This window comes from Myxine glutinosa, chromosome 6, assembly GCF_964187855.1.
Source record: "Myxine glutinosa chromosome 6, kmMyxGlut1.1, whole genome shotgun sequence".
NCBI classification, from domain to species: domain Eukaryota; kingdom Metazoa; phylum Chordata; class Myxini; order Myxiniformes; family Myxinidae; genus Myxine; species Myxine glutinosa.
This window is the reverse complement of record NC_136266.1, coordinates 132,800,994-132,819,361: the sequence shown is the minus strand read 5'-3', so window position 1 is coordinate 132,819,361 and position 18,368 is coordinate 132,800,994. Positions and strand designations below refer to the sequence as shown.

The 18,368-nt window shown below is 48.2% G+C and overlaps 1 protein-coding gene across 2 annotated transcripts in view; it reads right to left on the bottom strand.

Moving 5' to 3' along the window:
- The window catches only part of LOC137430320 (polypeptide N-acetylgalactosaminyltransferase 12), a 170,070-nt gene that overhangs the window by 144,421 nt on the left and 7,281 nt on the right, over positions 1-18,368 (bottom strand). For both annotated transcript variants that reach the window (XM_068121104.2, XM_068121105.2), the window contains exon 2: positions 7,502-7,967. In XM_068121104.2, the coding sequence (XP_067977205.2) occupies positions 7,502-7,875 (374 nt within the window). In that variant the 5' untranslated portion in view covers positions 7,876-7,967. The remainder of the gene's footprint in view (positions 1-7,501; positions 7,968-18,368) is intronic.

The following is an 18,368-nucleotide window of genomic DNA, read 5'->3' as shown; positions in this document are numbered from 1 at the left end:
GCGTTACCGAGTGCGAGCGTGAATGCACATCAGAGTGTGATAGTGGGAGTGAGTGTGACCAGGAGTGCGAGTCGGATGAGGAGTGTGTGCGAGGAGGCACACTCGAGTTGGTGGTGGAGCGTGTGATTGGGTGTGCGATAGGGGATTGCACACCCATGGGTAGGCGTGCGCTGAGTGGGTATGTGCAAGAGTGCACACCCACGAGTGTTACGGAGGACGTAACAGAGGAGAGGTGTGAAACGGAGGTGTGCGTGATAACAGAGTGCGCGAGGAGAATGCCTGGAATGCATGAAGTGTATGGAAGGCGAGAGGACGACTTGGTGTGCGATTGTGAGTGTAAAAGGGGTCGCGTATGCATGTGAGAATGCAATCCGAGCATCGACGTTAACCGGGACAGCGTTCAGGCCGACGTATAGCCGACGCGAGCTCTCGGTGCGTGGTGTTCGTTTTGTGCTGTGGGAGCCGGCGGGGATCGGTGTCGCGTCGCTCCTGCTCGGGGCGCCGTGCACGATTCGGGCCGGGCCCCGCCCTGCACGGTCGATTCCGAGCTTTGCCAGGCAAAGCGACCGGCCCGGTTCGAGGGGAGGTAGGAGGGGTCGGAGCAGCGCCCCCTTTTGGTGGCGACGTTTCGGCCGGGCAAGGCCGGGCCATCGCTCATGGGAGCGCAAGGCCCTGCGTAGGGATGGTGCCTTGAACCTTGGCCCAAGTAAACCTCCTCCCCTGAATCCGAATGCCGGACGGACCCAACCTGCAGGCGACAAACCACCCGCATTCATTGCTCGGCTTTGCGAAGCCGAGCTTTGAAACTGTAATGACGCACCGAGAGGCTTAAGCATCGTGGACGATTAATGGTAGCAGTAATGATGGCAAATGGAATATGATGTAGTGATGGATGGTAGTTTTACCATTCACATTACTCACATTTTTGGGGGCACATGAGCTATAGTTTATGGGGATGGCTGAACAACCTAGCCCGGGAGGGTTAGGTTATAATGTATAGGGAATTAGAAATGACCATAGGTAACGTTAGATTTAAGTAGCGACATTTATACCTGTAGTAGGGGACGTAGGTAGATTAGTATGGATGATAACGACGAGGGAGTGCTTAGCATAAGGGAAGACGGGGAGCATGAGTTTCAGAAGGGAGTAGATAGCTTAGATGATGCTATGTGTTTGGAGTGAGAGTGCTGAAATGAGGAATTTGTATGGAAGTTCTTTGTGGTGAGCATTATGATTGGCATGATATTGAGTGAATGGTCCTGGAGGAAAGGAGGGTGCAAGGGCCACCAGGTGTGTGGGCACCAGGTGTGCAAGTGAAGTACAGGTGTATGGAGAATGGTTGTATGGAATAGATGGTATGGAGTAAATGGAGTATGGAATGGATGGTGTGGAGTGAGTAGTGTGGAATATGTGGAGTGGAGTGTATGGTGCGAAAGGGTGAGTGGGGACAGGATGGACCCCCTCACGAGTACCCGGGTAGGGTAGTTTAAAAGTAGGTAGAGGGAGTAGGTAAATTGTGGTTGGATATTGGCATCTGTGGTGCGAGTAGTTGCACGGAAGTGTTGTGTTGGGTGCATTAGTGAAATGAAATCGGCTGGGCGGGTGGCCTGTTAGTACGTATGATTAAATGGGCACTCCGCCACTGTTAGTCTGTCAGCCAGGTGAGGCCGCAGGTACGCTCTGGGAGCCAGGTAGAGTTAGAGTTCAATGGGGCCCAAGGATCCGGAGGACGGACCCGGGTAGCCCAGTGCCAGAGAGGGCACCGAGGGGGGTGAGAGAGCCAGAGGGCCTTCCCCAGGTAGGTTAGGGTGAGGAGCAGGTTAGCTCGGGAGGCAACTACAGTGGCGGAGGTGTGCAGGTGAGCGGACCTGCTGGGAGCGCCACACGACCCAGCCCTGAAATTGTGCGAGGGCACAGGGTGAAGAATCGGGGGAGTGAGACCCCAAATTGGTGAGCACCACAGTTTGGTCAATGGGAATTGGTTTTTAGAACCACATAGTGTAAAATGGCCAATGGTTTGGCAGAGAAAGACCCTGGGTAGTGTAAAGTGTGTTAAAGTCATTTAGAAGGTAGTTAGGATTGAAAGTCTCTTCGTACCATCTGCATCCACTCACGGAGGTGACAGGATTCCACACCACCATCGTTTGCAAATGTCTGGGATGTAAGACGCATCATGACGTGGGGTGACATTCTTTATATTCCATCTCTTCCTCCTTAGGAGGGATTGATGAGGAATTGATTGCTGGAAAATTTGGTTAAGAGTGATTGTTGACGAATTTGGATTAGGGGAGATATGGGGAAGACAGGACGTTAGCGACGGATTTGTAAATTGTGTAAATACAGGGCAGGGGCAAGGGTAGGTTAGGTGACAGGGGGGGAACGTACGCTAGGAACGAGCTTTCTCCGCTCATTCTCCAGCGCACCACACTCTGCATTGCATTGTGTTCATGTGTACCCTTGCGATCTTGCCCCGCTGCTTGCTTGTCCTCCTTCCCCCACTCACGGATTTGTTCATTTTGGGCCCGGGGGGGAGTGCGCAGGTGTTCGCAGTTGTGTGCCCGCGCCCTCGCTGCTGCCTGCCTGGACGGTACCCCACTTATGGACCGCACATCTTGCGGCCTAGCACCATATGGATCGCATGTCTGTGGCCGAGCACCACTCATGGACCCCACGTTTTGGGGCCTGGCACCTCTGCTCGGGACCGGCCATTGTGGCCAGCGAGATCTTGCTTGCGGACCACGGTTGAGGTGGCACCTAAGCCATGCAGGTGGACCACCCTTAGCTGGCCCCTGCTGGCCATAATTAAAGAAGAAGTGGATGCGTTTTGTGCCCTTTTATTTTTAAATAGGCAGCAAGCAGGAAAACATCAAGAACCAGAGGCACAGCAGAGAAGACGTCGCAAGGCATCGTTATTATTATTTGAAATGTATGACTGTGCACTGGATGGTGTTTTTTGTGCATGGTGGTGTTTTGGTGCTTTTTGTGTTTTGGTGCTTTATGGTGCATTTGGTGCTTATTTTGGTGATTGGTGCTGGTGGTACCGGTACAGTGCAGTGCATGGCATGATTTTCTCCTTTTCAAAAGTTCTTCTTTTGTCTCCCAAAAAGACAGGTCCTGGGTGTAGTTTTGTAAATACCAAATAGTGTTCTTGTAAATAATGCTCCCCACCGTCAATGTTTAGCTTGAAAATTAATTCCTTAATTCGGTTATTCTGTGGGCGTAAGTCTGATAGATAGAATGCAACGCAGCAGGTGGGACATACTTAATTGTTTTTAAAATGTCGCACTCTGGGTGAAGTTCTCGCACACTCGCACACCAAACTCTCCTCCTATGGTATCCATGGAAATCTCCATGCATGGCTTGCGGACTTCCTCTCTGGTCGTAGTCAACGTGTGGCCCTGAATGGATTTCTCTCATCTCCCCTTCCATTTCAGGCTGGAGTTCCCCAAGGCAGTGTGCTGGGCCCTGTGCTTTTTCTGGTCTTTATCAATGATCTCTCCGACTCTCTGGAAAATCCTCTGTATCTCTTTGCTGATGAATCCACTCTCTGCCGCTCCATTCCTCTTCCCTCAGATCGGCAGTCTGCAGCCTCCTCACTCTGAAGACCTGGACAAAATCACAGACTGGTCAAACATGTGGAACATGTCTTTCAATCCTGACAAATCTCACACTCTTACTATGTCTCTCCGAAAAGATCGACTGGACAACCCTCCCACCATCTACTTTCTCAACAATCCTCTCCAAGAAGTTCTGTCGCTCAAGCTTTTGGGTCTCACCATCTGCCATGATCTTTCTTGGTAAAACCACATTTCCAAGCTGGCCTCCAAAGCCAGTCGCCGACTGGGCATCCTCCGTCGTGCGAAGTCCTTCCTAGGCACACCTGAGCGCCTCACCACATACAAGGCTTTCATCCGCAGCTCAATGGAATACTGTTCTCCCCTATGGGCTGGTGCTCCTGCCTCACACCTGGCTCGGCTTCACGCTGTTGAATCCAAAGCTTTCAGAATCATTGGAATCTCCCGCGATGAAGCTATCTCTGAGGGCCTTTCACTCACTCACCGCAGGCAGGTAGGTGGTCTTTCTGTCTTCTACCGACTCCTCTCCGGCCTTGCTCCCCCAGCTCTCTCTGTGCTCTGTCCCCCAAATATTCCTACAGGTCGCACAAGATCTGCCAGCCACCCTCTGATGGTTAAACTGCCGAAATCTCGGCTCTCTGCTCACTTTCACTCTTTCATTCCTCTTTTCTCCCACCTCTGGAACAAACTCCCACACTCACTTCAATCACACTCCTCCCTCCAGGTCTTCAAAACAGCTGTTCACCACCATCTCTTATCTTCCCCCATCCAAAACCTTGATCTTTTCTACCCCCACTAATTCACCCCAGATCCACCTTGTTTGAAATTCCAACTTCTTTCCTGGAAGTCTTGGCAGTGTCCATATGTTTTATACCTCTCCCACCCCCCCCCCCCCCCCTTCCCATGCCTTCCCCCCAAAGCCCTCTCCCTCCCACAGTTCTCTCGATGTCTCCATGTCTCTCGGTCCCTGCTCTCAAATGTTGTGTTTGTGTCCTTCCCCCTCTCTCCCCATCTTGTCTACCGCTCCCGATGTTATTTGTTTTGTGTGTCTGTTTGTCTTTCTGTGTGATTAATGTTCGCTCTTTCACGAGCCTCGATCTTGTATACAAAAAAAAAAAAAAAAAAAAAAAAAAGTTAATAGTAGAGGGTTACCACATCTGAGTGTCACACTAAGTTAAAGTTCTTTCGGGCCGGGACAAAACATTTCCTATGAGGGTGCTGTGTTGCGGTTTTGAGAACCCTCCACTTTGTAAATATTTGTAATAATCCCTTATAAATAATCCCCTGTAAATATCCCCATTTTCTAATGTTAAACGAGAGCACCCTAGTTAGTCCACAGCAGCACGTAGGACACCATAGGACCTTCTATAGTTATTTCCTTAGTCTATGTTTCAGGTAAGGCTGTGTTCCCAATAGTTTGACTCTGCGTTGCATTAAATAAATAAGAGTAGGTCCCATTCCATTGTGCCTCCACCCTCCAAATTCCACCTCGTTGGGCAGAATCCATCCCGCGCCCCATTTGACAACTCGCAGTTTGTTACGCTTGGGATGCTCACAGTTTGGTACGCTTTGGCTGCCAGCAGCGTTTGCTGCTCTTGGTTTGCTGGAACTAGCCCAGCCACGAGGTAAGGCCCAAAAAGGGGGTGGAGCGGCAGCGAGGCTGGGATCGGATCGGCAGCAGGGGGAGGGGGGCGGTAAGGGCCCCCAGACAATCAGGGCTGAGGCGACATCGCCTGACAGGGTGGGGCTAGAGGTTCCAGAGGGTTCGCCAGGTGTGGCAATAAAAACCCTTTGCGCGAGGCCCCCACTAGAGAGAGAGGAGGGAGGATGCGCTGTGACAAGTGGAGAGAAGAGAGAGGAGAGTGGGGGTGCTCGCATTGCTGCAATAGGCTGAGGCCCTCTAGACCGCTATTGAAGCCGAGGGTCGAGAGCAGAGAGAGGGAGAGACGGTGAGAAGGTCGGTCCGCCACCGCGACAATACTGACCGCACTGCCTGCCGGGTTTCGCCGCGAACCAAAGCGTGGACCAGAGTGGAGCGTGAACCTGGGGCCGGACCTCGACGCCTACCATCTGCTTGGACTCTTCTCCTCCTTCCTTCCTACCATTACCAACTCCCGTGTAAGTCTGTCTGTATTGTCCTGGGCGTGATAATTAAGAGTGTACAAGGATTGCCCTGTGTATCTGCTTCTTCTTCTTCACTGTACATTCCCTTTCGTTTCCTTTTTAGTATTGTACATAGTTAATAAACCTGTGTTCTTCCTTCTTATTCTTTGGGTTTCCTCTCATCCGGTCGGTTTAGTGATTTCTCCATTGAATACCTGTGGCACGATATAGGAACCGCTTAGAATCGGGATTAGACTGCCACTAACGGTTCGAGCTTCGGATTGCGAAAACCGCTCGGCAATATTCCATCTTGTCCGTGGCTCGGGCAGGAGTACCGCCCTGCTTCCGACCGGAAGGAGTGCGATATCTTCTGAAGGACTGGGGGGACGGCCAGCTTAAAGGACAAGGGGATTAACCCCCCCCCACCCCCCCTTTATAAGGGGAGCGCTGACCCCCAGATCCGCAACAATATATTTATACACATATATATATATATATATACTAGGGCATGCCCGTACTATATATATATCTAAAATTATATCCCCCCCCCTATTTACATGAAATGGTTTGGTCCAAAGCGAACGGCTTGCGAGTGGTGACAATCCCCCCCCTCTATTTACATGCAATGGTTCGGTCCAAAGCGAACGGCTTCCGGAGTTTGGTAAAGAAATCGCCATCGCGTACACAAACGCGCAGGAAAGCGAATGAATCGCAAATTCGTTTTTATTAGTTGTAAAACATAATGCCCAATTATTCAATTATCGCCAACGTATTTTGGCTTTTTGCAATTTAATCGCAAGGAAAAGTAGAAAGAGAAGAGGGAAAAAAAGAAAAGCCTTGCCTTGCTGCAAACAGCTGCTGCAAACAACAACAACATGGAAGGCTGCACTGTCCGGAAGTTGGCATATCGCAGTTACGATTATTTTAGTGTTAATGGCCAATTATTCAATTAGCGCCAACGTATTTTGGCTGTTTGCAATTTAATCGCAAGGAAAAGTAGAAAGAGAAGAGGGAAAAAAAGAAAAGCCTTGCATTAACGCATTAACGCTTGCATTGCATTAACGGTTCGGCACACGTGATAGCTCGCTGCTCTCTGATTGGTTGAAGCGTTTTTTGGACATAGCTCGGTAGGTACTTGTCCGATTAATTACAAACCTTGAAAAGGCACATCCTCGGGTCCCCAGCAATATACCTGGCAAGTTTCAAGTATATCGGACCCGTGGTTGTCGAGAAACAGCGGTCACAGACACACAGACAGACACACAGAGATTGCTGGAATTATAGATAGATATAGTACCTGTATAATGATTTTTTTTTTTTTATATAAAGGCAACACAAATATTGCGAGACAATACAATTTATACTAGACCAGCACTAAGCAGAGCGCGTACCTCCCTCAGGCTGAACAGTTTACACTTTGTATCCTGCTGATAGGCCAGATCTGCTTCCAGACTGGAACTAAAATCTAATTGGTTTGCTCTTGTCATCGACCCAATTCATCCACATTGTTTTATCATAATCCATCCAAAACTTTTTTAAATATCATGCTACATATCGTTTTTGGGCCACATCTCACAATGGTGAAGAATGACTTAAAAATTAAAAAGAATTCTAGTGTCCGGACCCGGATCTTCACCAAAATCGAATCAATTTGGCCTTGTCACACCCGCAACCTGTCCACCGCATTTTATCCGAATCGGTCCCTAACTTTTCGAGATATCCTTCTCATAGACAAACAAAAGAAGGGACAGGTGTGAAAACATAACTGGGGTGAAAACAGACAGGTTCTATAGGGTGGATATAAATGATTTGTTTGCACTTACAAGGGGTTCCATCGCTCGGGTAATTGACGATGAAGAGATATGCGATCGCTAAGGTAAATATTGATCTGATGTTCTTCAATACTCTTCTCTTGTTTTTGCTTTTCCACTTCTGTTAAATGAAGCCTTTCGGCCCGTCCGAGCTCTCCAAGAGAATGGAAGTCCAGCAATGGTCGAGAGTACACAGGTTTCTGCAAGGGGTCCTTCTTGTCATTATCATCACGGGTGTGTTTCTGCTGGAACCAGCCTCCAAAATCAAAGATATCCCATGATGTCCGTTTTGTCCTTTCCCTCTGTAACAGTAAGTAAAGAAAAACGACAGAGGCCGTGATGCAGAACAGGGAGAAACGGCGGAACATCCGCCGTGATCGAAACATGGTGCAGTCCTGATGTAGTGGTGCAGTGATCAAGAATTCCCAAAGAAGATTCGGTTTTCTTGAGTAGATTGTCCAATTGATGACCCCACAATCTGTGAAAAGAAAAGACCACGTTGAAGGTAAAGGTATTTATACTGAAATGTCTAAACAGTAAAATGGTTTCCTTGCTTGGATTAACACCAGCTTAAATTTTTTTCAAAGCAACTCAATTTGTGTGACATGCATGATATTACTTAAGGTGCAGTGGGGTAAAAAATGTATATATATAAAACACAGTTTGTGTGTGTGTGTGCGTGTGTGTAATGTTACCGATAGACTCCGAAACGGAGAGGCTTACGTGCTTGATATTTGGCATAGACATGGCCATTGAGCCTGGGACGAACATGGCCGAAACAATATTTGACGAGATCCATATTTTTTATTCATATTTACCTCAGCGCATTTCAGCGAAGTACCCGCTAATCTCAGCCGGTGCGAGCAGCTCGCTGATTCGCTCAGAGCGATCACGTGATGTTCCATCCCCGCCGCTAGACTGATTCGCTCAGAGCGATCACGTGATGTGACCATTGCCATTCACTCCACATAGGTGGAGATGCAGTTACCGGGCGCCATCTTGGTTGGCACTCGATGCTGGGCGATGGTGATTTCCGTCACACGTTTGCACGTAATTCAGAGCGAAAAGCGCTCGTGTTTTGTGTCGATTTTGTGCGATATGAATTAAATGTCTTTGATAGGGACCGGTAATTCCGCCAGGGGCGCTGCGCGCACTACTTACGTCATGCTGTGCATGGCACTCTGTGACCGCCGTTGCGGTGCAATGCTTTGCGGGCAAATCGTTTTCATGCCATGGTATGTCATATTTTGGACTTAACCACTCTTCATGACTGATCATGTGACATCTACACACTCATGGCTACCACCGAGACGAATCCTGGTTTCACGTGAGTAATATTTACCATATTTGCTCGATTTTTGAAACCGATGCATGCAAATATCGTGTCTATACCACACCTAAAATATTTTTTAGAAATAATAAGCACATCTCCCCTTTGAAAGTGCCCCCTGAAGTGTGTCCAGGTGGAATTTCTAAGTCGTAGGTCTTAGCAACTCTCAGCAATCTTTTACCGCATGGATTTATCTCGAGTATTTACTAAACTGTGCTAAGTTGAAGTTGCGTACATATTTCAGCAGTTTTCAATGTAAATCGGTGTAATGTAACCTCCCCCCTCCCCCCTCCCCTCCCCCCCTACCCCTCCCCACTCCCCCCCCCCTACCCCTCCCCACTCCCGCCCTAACCCTCCCCACTCCCCCCCTACCCCTCCCCCCTCCCCCTCCCCTACTATCCCTCCCCCCCCTACTACCCCTCCCCTCTCCCCCTCCCACCCTCCCCCCTCCCCTACTACCCCTGCCCCTCCCCCTCTCCCCCTTCCACGCCCTCCCATCCCTTACCCTCCTCCTCCTCCCCCTCCCACCTCCCCCTCCCCCCTCCCCTCCCCCCCCGTTCCCCTCCCCTCCCCTCCCCCCCGTTCCCCTCCCCTCCCCCCCGTCCCCCTCCCCTCCCCCCTCCCCTCCGCTCCCCCCGCCCGGCAATGCCGGGTACTTCTGCTAGTAAAAAAATTAAAACATTGTTGTTTTTCATGTCAAAGTGTTCTTTGAAGTACTGTATATATTTTCAGAATCAAACTGTTTTGATTGGTACTTATTTCCAAAGAAATAAGTTGAAATAACGTGAAAACTAATCATCAAAATTGAATGAAATTTGGCATTAATAATCATCTTAACATGTTGGATGAATTAATGCTGGCTTTTTAAGATACCCCTACTACAAATTGAGTTATGAAAAAAATCCTTGTATTTTTCTTTAAAAACAAAGAAAAAATATTTTGTGTAATTATCATTACAATTTACTGAAAAGCCATCACTGGTCTCTTTGGATATACCCATACTAACTACCCAAAGGGGTAAATAACAAATTGACTGAGGCAGTTAGCAGTAGTTCCAGTTTCAATTACGTCAACCAAAAAAACATATTTTTGTATGTGTCTAGAAAATTAAAGCTCACATGTTTATTTGTATCCGAAATTCACTTGTGTCTGTATTTTTGGATTCCTCATACTCTAAGCTTTCTAGCAGTATCTGGTTTGTGGGGGGCCACATCTCACAATGTGGATCAAACTGTTTTGCTGGGGGCACTATGCTCGAGCAGAACGCTGGGGGAACTATGCTTGAGCAGAACGCTGGGGCACCATGCTTGAGCAGAACGCTGGGAGCACTATGCTTGAGCAGAACGCTGGGGGCACCATGCTTGAGCAGAACGCTGGGAGCACTATGCTTGAGCAGAACGCTGGGGGAACTATGCTTGAGCAGAACGCTGGGGGCACTCTGCTTGAGCAGAACGCTGGGAGCACTATGCTTGAGCAAACGCTGGGGGCACCATGCTTGAGCAGAACGCTGGGGGCACCATGCTTGAGAAGAACGCTGGGGGCACCATGCTTGAGCAGAACGCTGGGGGCACTATGCTTGAGCAGAACGCTGGGGGCACCATGCTTGAGCAGAACGCTGGGGGCACTATGCTTGAGCAGAACGCTGGGGACACTATGCTTGAGCAGAACGCTGGGGACACTATGCTTGAGCAGAACGCTGGGAACACTATGCTTGAGCAGAACGCTGGGGACACTATGCTTGAGACGAACGCTGGGGGCACCATGCTTGAGAAGAACGCTGGGGGCACTATGCTTGAGCAGAACGCTGGGGACACTATGCTTGAGACGAACGCTGGGGGCACCATGCTTGAGCAGAACGCTGGGGGCACCATGCTTGAGCAGAACGCTGGGGGCACTATGCTTGAGCAGAACGCTGGGGACACTATGCTTGAGCAGAACGCTGGGGACACTATGCTTGAGCAGAACGCTGGGAACACTATGCTTGAGCAGAACGCTGGGGACACTATGCTTGAGACGAACGCTGGGGGCACCATGCTTGAGAAGAACAATGGGAGCACAAAGCTGCATCAGACCACTAGGGAGACGATGCTGGAGCAGGAAACTAGGGGCACGGAGCTGCAGCAGAAAAATCGGGGCACTAATCTTGAGCAAAACGCTGGAGGCATAAAGCTAGTACAGAACACAGAGCTGTCTCAACTTGGCTTGGGGAAAAAAGAAGAAAAAAAAGACAATAATTGCTTCCCACCATCGGAACCGGGAATCAAACCCTAAATTCTAAATTTGGAAAACTCGGTGACATCATGAGAGGTAGCTTAATTACCAAAATGTCTGAAAAGGAAAGTTTTCAATCAGTGTATTATTCCAACCATCATCGAAAGGGCAGAGACCTGGACATTAACAACAAAAAATGGAGAAAAAGCTAAGAGCAGCACAACACAATATGGAACGAAACATGTTCGGTATTACATACAAAGATAGAAAGAGATAAATGGGTCAGAAAACAAATCAAAACTCAGGATAACTTGGAAATAATCACACTTGGGAAATGGAAATGGGCAGGACACGTTATCAGAAGATCACACAACAGGGGGACAACAATATTAACAACATGGACACCTATGGTTCGCAACAGGAACAGGGGGAGCATGGAGGGATGGATAACAGGAACGGGGAAAGGATGGAGGGATGGAGAACAGGAACAGGGGAAGCATGGAGGGATGGAGAACAGGAACAGAGGAAAGATGGAGGGATGGAGAACAGGAACAGGGAAAGGATGGAGGGATGGAGAACAGGAACAGGGAAAGGATGGAGGGATGGAGAACAGGAACAGAGGAAGGATGGAGGGATGGAGAACAGGAACAGAGGAAGGATGGAGGGATGGAGAACAGGAACAGGGGAAGCATGGAGGGATGGAGAACAGGAACAGGGAAAGGATGGAGGGATGGAGAACAGGAACAGAGGAAGGATGGAGGGATGGAGAACAGGAACAGGGAAAGGATGGAGGGATGGAGAACAGGAACAGGGAAAGGATGGAGGGATGGAGAACAGGAACAGAGGAAGGATGGAGGGATGGAGAACAGGAACAGAGGAAGGATGGAGGGATGGAGAACAGGAACAGGGGGAGCATGGAGGGATGGAGAACAGGAACAGGGAAAGGATGGAGGGATGGAGAACAGGAACAGAGGAAGGATGGAGGGATGGAGAACAGGAACAGAGGAAGGATGGAGGGATGGAGAACAGGAACAGGGGAAGCATGGAGGGATGGAGAACAGGAACAGGGAAACGATGGAGGGATGGAGAACAGGAACAGAGGAAGGATGGAGGGATGGAGAACAGGAACAGGGAAAGGATGGAGGGATGGAGAACAGGAACAGGGAAAGGATGGAGGGATGGAGAACAGGAACAGAGGAAGGATGGAGGGATGGAGAACAGGAACAGAGGAAGGATGGAGGGATGGAGAACAGGAACAGAGGAAGGATGGAGGGATGGAGAACAGGAACAGGGGAAGCATGGAGGGATGGAGAACAGGAACAGGGAAAGGATGGAGGGATGGAGAACAGGAACAGAGGAAGGATGGAGGGATGGAGAACAGGAACAGAGGAAGGATGGAGGGATGGAGAACAGGAACAGAGGAAGGATGGAGGGATGTAGAACGGCAACAGAGGAAGGATGGAGGGATGGAGAACAGGAACAGGGGAAGCATGGAGGGATGGAGAACAGGAACAGGGAAACGATGGAGGGATGGAGAACAGGAACAGAGGAAGGATGGAGGGATGGAGAACAGGAACAGAGGAAGGATGGAGGGATGTAGAACGGCAACAGAGGAAGGATGGAGGGATGTAGAATGGCAACAGAGGAAGGATGGAGGGATGGAGAACAGGAACAGGGAAAGGATGGAGGGATGGAGAACAGGAACAGAGGAAGGATGGAGGGATGTAGAACGGCAACAGAGGAAGGATGGAGGGATGGAGAACAGGAACAGGGAAAGGATGGAGGGATGGAGAACAGGAACAGAGGAAGGATGGAGGGATGTAGAACGGCAACAGAGGAAGGATGGAGGGATGTAGAACGGCAACAGAGGAAGGATGGAGGGATGTAGAACGGCAACAGAGGAAGGATGGAGGGATGGAGAATGGCAACAGTGGAAGGATGGAGGGATGGAGAACGGCAACAGAGGAAGGATGGAGGGATGTAGAACGGCAACAGAGGAAGGATGGAGGGATGGAGAACAGGAACAGGGAAAGGATGGAGGGATGGAGAACAGGAACAGAGGAAAGGCATGCATAAGATGGATGGATGAAATCGACAAATATTGGGGAAGAGTCCATTGGAACAACAAAGCAAGAGACAGAGCAACATGGCGTCAACATGCCAAGGCCTTCGTCCAGCAGTGAACTGAAGATATCTCATGATGACAATGACCTCCATCAAGTAGGTGCAGTCCAATTAGAATGCGATTACGTATATAAAAGATGCACAATAAAACTACGTAAACACCACACAAAAGTCCTGGTGAGGGTCTTCAATCTTTCTAGTTTCTAGTTATATTTGCTTAGCCTCCATTTAGGTTTATAATCCAGTAAAATTCTTCCTTTTGATGAAGAGACGAAATGAGCATCGGCGCCAGATCACACGGATGACATGTGAAACGTCAGGGTGTTCATGTTTATTGAGGTTTCCAAGGCATGTCACAGATTTTCCTGGATTTCTCTCATCAGACTTGATTTGTTTGTGAGACTTCACCCGTGCACATTCACTCACTGGAACCCATGTCAAACAAGCATTCTGAGTATTGCGCTGCAATATATGTCCCCTACCAAAGTTCAAAGTGCCATAACTTTGTCAAAAATGATCGAATATGCAAATTTATGCACGGTTGATGCTGGTTTTCAAACTTGATCTGAGGTATGCCGAGACACGTGTGTCACGCCTCGCCTCGTTGATAAGCCTGCAAGGTCGCTCCGTGGAGCAGCCTGCACATATTGCACTGTGTGAATTATATAATTACCAACTCACGGTCTGAGGAAGTTGTTGTGGTGGGAGGAGACCTGAATGGACATGTGGGAAGGAGTATGGATGGTTTTGAGGGAGTTCATGGGGGTTACGGATATGGTGTGAGAAATGGAGAAGGTGAAAGGATTTTGGAGTTTGCTGATGGAGCTGATTTGTTAATTTGTAATACTCAGTTCCAGAAAGAGGACAATAAGCTTGTTACATACACGTCAGGTGGGTCGACGACAACCGTTGACTACCTGATGGTGCGTCGGCGAGATAGGGGGCACCTCCGGGACACAAAGGTGATCCCGGGGGAGGAGGCTGTTTCACAGCACCACTTGGTTGTCTGCGACATAAGGGTGAAAGGTGCGAGGAGAGCTCGGCGGGTGAAGTACCAACCGAGAATGAAGGTGTGGAGGTTGAAAGAGGTGACAGTAAGGGAGGCATTAAAAGAGAGGTTGAGTAGGGTAGAGGATGATGTGGTTGAGCTTGAAAGTGGTTGGATGTCAATGAAAGCTAGTCTGTTGGGAGCCGTTGGTGAGGTATGTGGATGGACAAAAGGACCACCGAGGCACTCGGAAACATGGTGGTGGGATGTTGAGGTTGGAAAGAGGATTGACGAGAAGAGGAAGAAGTTCAAAGAGTGGCAGAAGGCGAAGGGTACGGGAGCAGAAACAGCAGAGCATGAAAGTTATAAGGCAGCCAGGAAGGCTGCAAAGAAAGAGGTAGCAAAGGCGCAGGAGGCATGTAGGAAAATGGTCGGAGAACGCTTGGATTCGGAAGAGGGTCAGAAAGCAGTATTCAGGATTGCAAAGCACATAGCGAAAGAGAGGTATGATGTGATGGGGGTGAGTTGCTTGAAGGATGAAGTGGGACAAATCGTTGTCGACCCAGATGGAATTAAAGGAAGATAGAAAAGATATATGGAAATGCTGTTGAATACAGAGAATGAATGGGATGGCAACATAGAGAGTAACCCAGTTTTAGGACCGGCAGAGAAGATAACTGAGAAGGAAGTTGAGGAAGCGATAAAAGCAATGAAGAGTGGAAAAGCGGGAGGGCCGACGGGAGTTGTGGGAGATATGTTGAAGGCAGCAGGAAGTTGGGGCGTGAAGAGAATGACAGAGATCTGTAATCTGGTGGTGAAAGAAGGCCGCATTCCAGTGGATTGGGAACTGAGTACCCTCGTCCCTCTATACAAGGGGAAAGGTGACCCTCTGGAGTGTGGCTCGTACCGAGCAATAAAGTTATTGGAGCATGGAATGAAGGTATTGGAAAGGGTGTTGGAGAGGAGGATAAGGAAGAAAGTGAAGATCGACGAAATGCAGTTTGGATTTATGCCAGGAAGAGGAACGACAGATGCGCTTTTCATTGTGAGGCAGTTGCAGGAGAAGTACATGGATAAGAGGAAGAAGTTGTTTTTTGGGTTTGTTGATCTGGAGAAAGCATTCGATAGGGTTCCACGCAAAGTATTGACATGGGCATTGAGGAAGTTAGGAGTGGAGGAATGGTTGATCAGAGTAGTGATGGCAAGGTACAAAAGAGCACGCACAGCTGTAAGGACGAAGGACGGGACCAGTGGTGAGTTTGAGGTGAAGGTGGGAGTGCATCAGGGGTCGGTACTAAGTCCACTACTATTTGTAGCTGTGATGGAGGTGCTGGCTCAGACCGTAAAGGAGGGTTTACCGTGGGAGTTGTTGCATGCAGATGATCTGGTGTTGATTGCGGAAAGTATGGATGGACTGAAGGAAAAGATGAACAAGTGGAAGGAATGTATGGAGACAAAAGGTCTGAAGGTGAATATCAGAAAGACAAAGGTGATGGCAAGTGGTAAAGCATGTGGTGAGGTGGAAAGAACTGGGAAGTGGCCGTGTGCTGTGTGCAGGAAGGGTGTCGGAGTGAACTCCATTCAATGTACAATGTGTGCTGAGTGGGTTCATCAAAAATGTAGTGGTCTGAGAGGGTCACTAACCAGTGTGGCAGCTACATTCAAATGTAAGGTGTGCACAGAGGGAGCTGCAGATGGAGGAAATGTTGAGTTGGATCTTGGAGACGGCGTGAAGCTGGAAGGTGTGAAAACATTTTGCTACCTCGGAGACATGCTGAATGGAGAAGGTGGATCAGACTCGGCAACGGTTGCTCGAGTGAGATGTGCATGGAAGAAGTTTCGGGAACTGAGTGGCGTGCTGATGAGGAGGAGAGTGTCGCTGAAGCTGAAGGGAAAGGTGTATGCTGCATGTGTGAGAAGTGTTATGATTTATGGGAGCGAGACATGGGTAATGAACGTAGAGCAGCAACGAAGGCTGGAAAGGGTGGAAATGTGAATGGTTCGATGGATGTGTGGAGTATCGTTGAGAGAGAGGAAGACAAATGATGAATTGCGAAAGATGGTGGGAATATTGCCTGTGATTGATGCTGTGAAGAGGAACAGGTTGAGATGGTTTGGTCATGTATTGAGGAAGGATGAAAGTGACTGGTTGAGAAGAGTGATGGAAGTTAATGTAGAAGGAAGTAGAGGACGGGGAAGACCGAGAAAGACTTGGCTAAAGATGGTGGAAGAAGAAATGCGGGCAAGGGGGTTAACAAGGAGAGATGCAGAAAATAGGGCAAAATGGAGAAGATTGTCATGGGGACCGCAAGGCTAACCCCCGCTCTAGCAGGGAACATGGCCTTAAAATGCATGTTGTTGTTGTTGTTGTTGTTGTTCACGGTCTGAGGTACTAGCGATTCAAGAGATATCCATTTTTAAAAAATATTTTCGTTTAATTAACGATATCTGCCAAACCACGTGCCCTATCGCAAATTCCAAAAGGACATTTTAGTGCTGAACAGATCTGTGAAGTTTCCCTTCGATTGGATCAAAAATGAGGGAGGAGCTTGGTTTTAAAGGTTCATGCTTAAAAACGTCATAACTCTGAAACCATGTGATACATGACGTCATTCTCGCTGACTTTTTTGTTCGTCATGGGTATGCGATTCAGCCTGCAAAGTTTGGCCTCGATATGTTCAGCCGTTGCAGAGAAAAAGGAGTTTTCGTGTTTTCATGAAAAACAATATGGCGGCCGAACCACGTGACCTGTGACGTCATAATTACCATTAAATTATTATACAGACCGAGTCCCCCCTACGGTGAAAATTTTATCTTAATCGGTCCTATTATTGCAGAGAAATTGGTTTTTAAAGGAAATTAAAACTTTAAATGGCACTAAGTTAAGGATCATCAGAATTACCAAAGTTTAAAGTGCCATAACCTTGTTAAAAATGATCGAAACGTCGTGAAGTTCGAACTTGATCTGTAACTTATCATAAGGAAACCATGCACCAAGTTTGAAATCATTAGCATTAAGCGTTTAGAAAAAAAAGTCCGGAAAACTGTTCTTTGCGTGACGGACGGAGGGACGGAGTGTAAACCTATAGTCCCCTCCGGTGTACACCGGTAGGGGACGAATAAGAAGGAGGAACAAAGAAGATGTGCAAGCGAGAGCAAATGGAGAATGGAAGAAAAGTACTTACTGTGACATTTCAGTGTCAGTAGAGTCCGTTCAATTTCCCCCAATCAGCGAAGTCAAGGTCGTTTATTCCTGATACGTGAAACACCCAGCACATTCCTACAAATAACACACTTTTTGGAACGCCAGCTGCATTTTCCATCCAATCATCATGTTACTTTGTTTAAATAATTCTCCATGTGGAGGCGCTCCTATGTTGAAAGTTTCGTGTCATTTGCTCAAGTGCTTGTGGATAAAACCAATTTCAAAGCGAACAAGCGTTACGCCTAGGTCCCCCGTCGTTGAAGTGACGTGAGTTGACAAAGTGGAAGACGCAAGGCGGCCATCTTGGATTTTGATGTGGCGACCCAATTTTCAATAGCCTTCTCCCTTATGCGTAGATACACCCACACACCAGATTAGAAGTTAGTAGTTCGTTTATTTTTCCAAGATATTTCGCTCACAAGGTTCAGACATATACATGGCGGCGGCCATCTTGGATTTTGACGTGGCGACCAAATTTTCAATATCGTTCTTCCTTATGCCTGGATACACCCACACACCAGATTAGAAGTTGGTACTTCGCTTATTAGTCCCCTACCGGTGTACACCGGAGGGGACTATAGGTTTGCACTCCGTCCCTCCGTCCGTCAGTCCGTCACGCAAAGAACAGCTTTCCGGACTCTTTTTCTAAACGCTTAATGCTAATGATTTCAAACTTGGCACATGGTTTCCTCATCATAAGTTACAGATCAAGTTCGAACTTCACGACGTTTCGATCATTTTTAACAAAGTTATGGCACTTTGAACTTTGGTAATTCTGATAATTCTGATGATCCTTAACTCAGTGCCATTTTAAGTTTTAATTTCCTTTAAAAACCAATTTCTCTGCAATAATAGGACCGATTGAGATAAAAATTTTCACCTTATGATGGACTCGGTCTGTAGAATATTTTAATGGTAATTATGACGTCACAGGTCACGTCGTTCGGTCGCCATATTGTTTTTCGGGAAAACACAAAAACCCCTTTTTCCCTGCAAAGGCTGAACAGATTGAGGCCAAACT